The 3,888-nt window shown below is 55.0% G+C and overlaps 1 protein-coding gene across 5 annotated transcripts in view; it reads right to left on the bottom strand.

Moving 5' to 3' along the window:
• UNC13A (unc-13 homolog A) overlaps positions 1–3,888 on the bottom strand; it is an 86,149-nt gene that overhangs the window by 10,735 nt on the left and 71,526 nt on the right. For 3 of the 5 annotated variants that reach the window (XM_037728767.1, XM_037728769.1, XM_017501258.2), the window contains 4 exons: positions 3,150–3,206; positions 2,665–2,745; positions 2,132–2,279; positions 866–922 (listed from right to left, as the gene is read on the bottom strand). In XM_037728767.1, coding sequence (XP_037584695.1) covers positions 866–922; positions 2,132–2,279; positions 2,665–2,745; positions 3,150–3,206 — 343 coding nt within the window. The remainder of the gene's footprint in view (positions 1–865; positions 923–2,131; positions 2,280–2,664; positions 2,746–3,149; positions 3,207–3,888) is intronic. The other 2 variants (XM_037728770.1, XM_037728768.1) reach the window with 1 other exon arrangement.

Consider the following 3,888-nt stretch of genomic DNA (forward strand, 5'->3'; position numbering starts at 1 on the left):
AAAAAAAAAAAAAAGAAAAAAGAAAAAAAGAAAAGAACAATAACAGCAGTGAGGAATTGCTGAGATCTTATCCTGTCCCAGACATGGCTCTAAATATAAGTCCTCCAGTTCTAAACATAATCTCATCAGCCTCTTACAGTAGCTCACAGCTGTAATCCCAACATTTTTGGAGGCCTAAGAGGAGGATCACTTGAGGCCAGGAACTGGAGATCAGCCTGGGCAAGAAAGTGAGACCCCCCTCCCTGACAAAAAATTTTTAAAAATTAGCTGGGCATGGTGGCTGGTGCCTGTAGTCCCAGTTACTCGGGAGGCTGAGGCAGGAGGATCACTTGAGCATGGGAGGTGGAGGCTGCAGTAAGCAGTGATTACACCACTGCATTCCAGCCTAGGTGACAGACGGAGAGGCTGTTTCTAAATAATAACAATATTAATAACAATAATCCTATGAAATAGGGTCCTTGAGTGTCCCCATTTTACAGATGAGAAAACTGAGGCTCAGGGAGACAGATTCTTGCCCAAGGTGCCTACCCAGGGAGTGACTGAGCTGGGATCTGAGCCCACCTCTTAACCTGACAGGTGTCTGTCCCCGGGTCCCGGAATATGGCTTAAAAAAGACATCATCTCGGGAGAAATGGATTCTGGGATTCCCACTGGAATCGCTTTTTCTTCCCCATGTGGAACCAGCAAATCGTCCTTCCCCCTCACCCGCCTGGGCCCTCCAAGCCACTCAGGCCTGGGCGGGGGCCCTGCAGGCCCTGGAGGCAGAAGGGCGAGCCTTTTACTAGCCGGGGCCGGGAGGGGCGCAGGCACCGGGCACCAGGCGCGGGTGGCGGGCGGGCGGGCGGGCGGCGGAGGAGGCACGTACCCTTCTCAGGATAAATGTCTTCACTAAGGGTAAACCTAGTACCTTTTCCACCATGGACTAATTGGGGGGTGGAGGGGGGAGAGAGGGGGGGAGCATGGGGAGCGGGGAGAGACGAGCCAGTGAGAGGTGAGGATGGAGGAGTGTGTGTGGAGGGGGCAGGGGAGGTGCGGAGAGGGGACAGCGAGTGAGAAGGAGGAAAAACAAGAGAGAGAGAAACGTCAGCTGCAGACAGACGGACAGACAGACACACAGCCTCCTGCTCCAGGGACGCCAGGGACACTAAAAGCAGCCAGATCTGGACAGGAAGCTGAGCTCAGAGACCCAGCGTCCACGGAGGGCACTGGGCTGGCTGGATCGGGGGAGAAGAGGACCGCTGGAGGCTCCCCTCGCCCCAGACTGGGTGTGACGGCGACTCTCCCTCCCCCTGCTGAGGTCAGCTGCCAAACTTCTTTCCCTTGTCTGTCGGGACCAATTGTGAAAAGGGGGGGTCCCCAGGAAATCCTGCTCTCCATCCAGCCCCAGCTGCCCTGTGTGTGCGCTCAGAGAGGGACAGGAGACCGAAGCAAAAGACAGAGAGAAAGAGAGAGAGAGTTTGAGAAATGGGAACTCCCTCTCTGTCCACCCTCCCCCACCAAGTCGAGGTCCCTCCCTCCCTTGGGGCTGTCAATCATTCCTTAGCACCATGACATCACAGAGGTCCTGCTCAGGGGACTTCAACCACTCCCTGGGACCATGATGTCAGAAGCCCCACCCCTGGACCTGCCAATCATTCCTTGACCCCTTGACGTCAGAGGTCCTGCCCATCCTGAGCTGTCAATCACTCCTGACGATCCTCCAGAGAGGTCAACCACTCCTTGGACCCATGACTCTCGAGGTCCTCCAGGAGCCGACAATCATTCATTGGCCCTGGGACACCACAGATTTTCCCAGGAGACGACAATCACCTTGTGGCCCTACAACGTCATAGGTTCCACACCCTGGTCCTTGATGTCAAAGACATTCCACCCCAGAGCTGTCAATCATTGTCTGGCCCCAGGAGATTACAGATTTTCCCAGGAGTGGACAAACACCTCCCGGCCTGTGATGTCAGAGGCCCCGCCCCCACAAACGTTCCATCACTCATTGGTCCCTGGACTTGGTGCAGAGATGTCAATTCTGCCCCATCCATGACGTCACAGGAGGAGTGAGCCAATGGCAGCTGCTTAGGCTCTGGGTTGGGCTGCCTCTGCAGAGCTGGAAAGGGTGGTGGGGTCTGGGCGCCCTTACCCTGGGCCGATTGCGTCTGTACGAAGGTCTTGATGAGCAGGTCGGTGGCCTGCGTGTAGAGTGACAGGGCATAGCGCAAGGATTGCAGGTCCGGGCTCTTCTCCAGGAAGGTCTTCTTAAGGCCCACGCCACCCGCGTGGAAATATTGCTGTGGAGGATGGGGTGGGGACAGGTGAGGCTGGTGGCATCCTCTATCCACTCATATAGGGCTGGGCAGCCCTGCAGTTACCACTCCCGATCCCTCCCTCTGCTACTTTTTCACCTCCTCCTTTGCTTTGATCAGTGAACTCCTATGCATTCCTCAGAACCCATCTCTCACATGCCCTCTTCCCGCCTTGGGCTCCCTCAGCCCGCATCCTTCCCTCTACCCCAAGCCTGACTCTACAAGGCTGAGGATGGCGTTCCTTAAGCCTCCAGCATTAGCCAGCCCAGCTCTGGCACAGAAGGGGGATGGAGGGAGTATTTACAAATTAATGAATTAATATGGGTCTCTGCACCCCCCACCTGGGAGGGGCAGAGGTAGGGCCTCTCACCTTGATGGTGTCCAGGGCCAACTCAACAACGGCACACTGCTTCGGGGTCAAGCTCTTGGCTTCTTCTCGTACCATGTGGTCCTGGATGGATAGGGAGAGGGCCACATGGGTAGTGTGGGCCCTGCCTTCAGAATCTGTGTCTATGGGCCTCATCTCTGTAAAACTTGGACAAGCTGGGCTGAGGGTCAATGTTTTCATCATCCCAGGACCCAGCATGTGATTGGCACACAGCAGGTGCTCAATAAATATTTGGTGAATAAATGACGTGCTCTCTTGATCAAGATGTACCTGAAGCTGAACTATTCACACTTTTCTGACACACTGGGGAGCAAATATCTTGTGCTTGAGTGAGTAGAGTTCCTGTCCTTGCAGCCTGTAATGCATGTCATCATCCTGGGACCCCTCCCCCAGGATGATGGCAACCTGGAAGCCACGTGAGTATGGGGGGGCAGTCCCCCACCCCATAATCTGTCCCCACTCCTCACCTTGAGTTTGGACAGCTGGCCCAGTTCCTTGGCTGCATTGAAGATCATCTGGGTTCCCTGCAGGTAACAACAGACAGCTGGGTGAGGGCAGGGGTGCTACCGCCTTGTCCCCAAACACTCAGCTGACACCCCAGTCCAGGAGACCATCTTGGTCCTTGCCCAATGGCTCGGGGCTGGGCAATAATTGTGTCCCAGGGACAGGGGTCTGGAACTCCCCAGGATGAACTCAAGAGGATGTGGTAACCTTGTCCTTGAAAATCCAAGTCCCGTGAGGATAGTACCCACCCTCTCAGCCCCACCCAGGCTTGTGAAATGGGAGAAACAGACAGGGACCAGGTTGTGAGGGGCAGTGGATTGGGGGAGCCTCAGACAGTGGTGTTTGTGGGTGTGGGCAGGGCTTTTCAGGGAAAGGGAGTGTGGGGAAAACAAGAGATTGGGCTGGGGTTTCAGAAAATGGCTCTGGTGAAACACCTCCTCCTCCTCAAGGCATCAGCCCCTCTGCAGGGAAATTTCCCCTGTCATCTGGGAGGACTTTCAGTCTGAGTTCTGTTTTGTTTTGTTTTTTTGACACAGGGTCTCCCTCTGTTGCCCAGGCTGGAGTGCAGTGGCATGATCATAGCTTGCTGTAGCCTCAAACTCCTGGGCTCAAGAAATCCTCCCTCCTTCCCAGTAGCTGGGACTACACGTGTGAGCAACCATGCTCAGCTAATTTTTTTTTTTTTAGTATAGATGGGGTTTT

The sequence above is a fragment of the Cebus imitator genome, unplaced genomic scaffold (assembly GCF_001604975.1).
Source record: "Cebus imitator isolate Cc_AM_T3 unplaced genomic scaffold, Cebus_imitator-1.0 Scaffold280, whole genome shotgun sequence".
Taxonomy (NCBI): Eukaryota; Metazoa; Chordata; class Mammalia; order Primates; family Cebidae; genus Cebus; species Cebus imitator.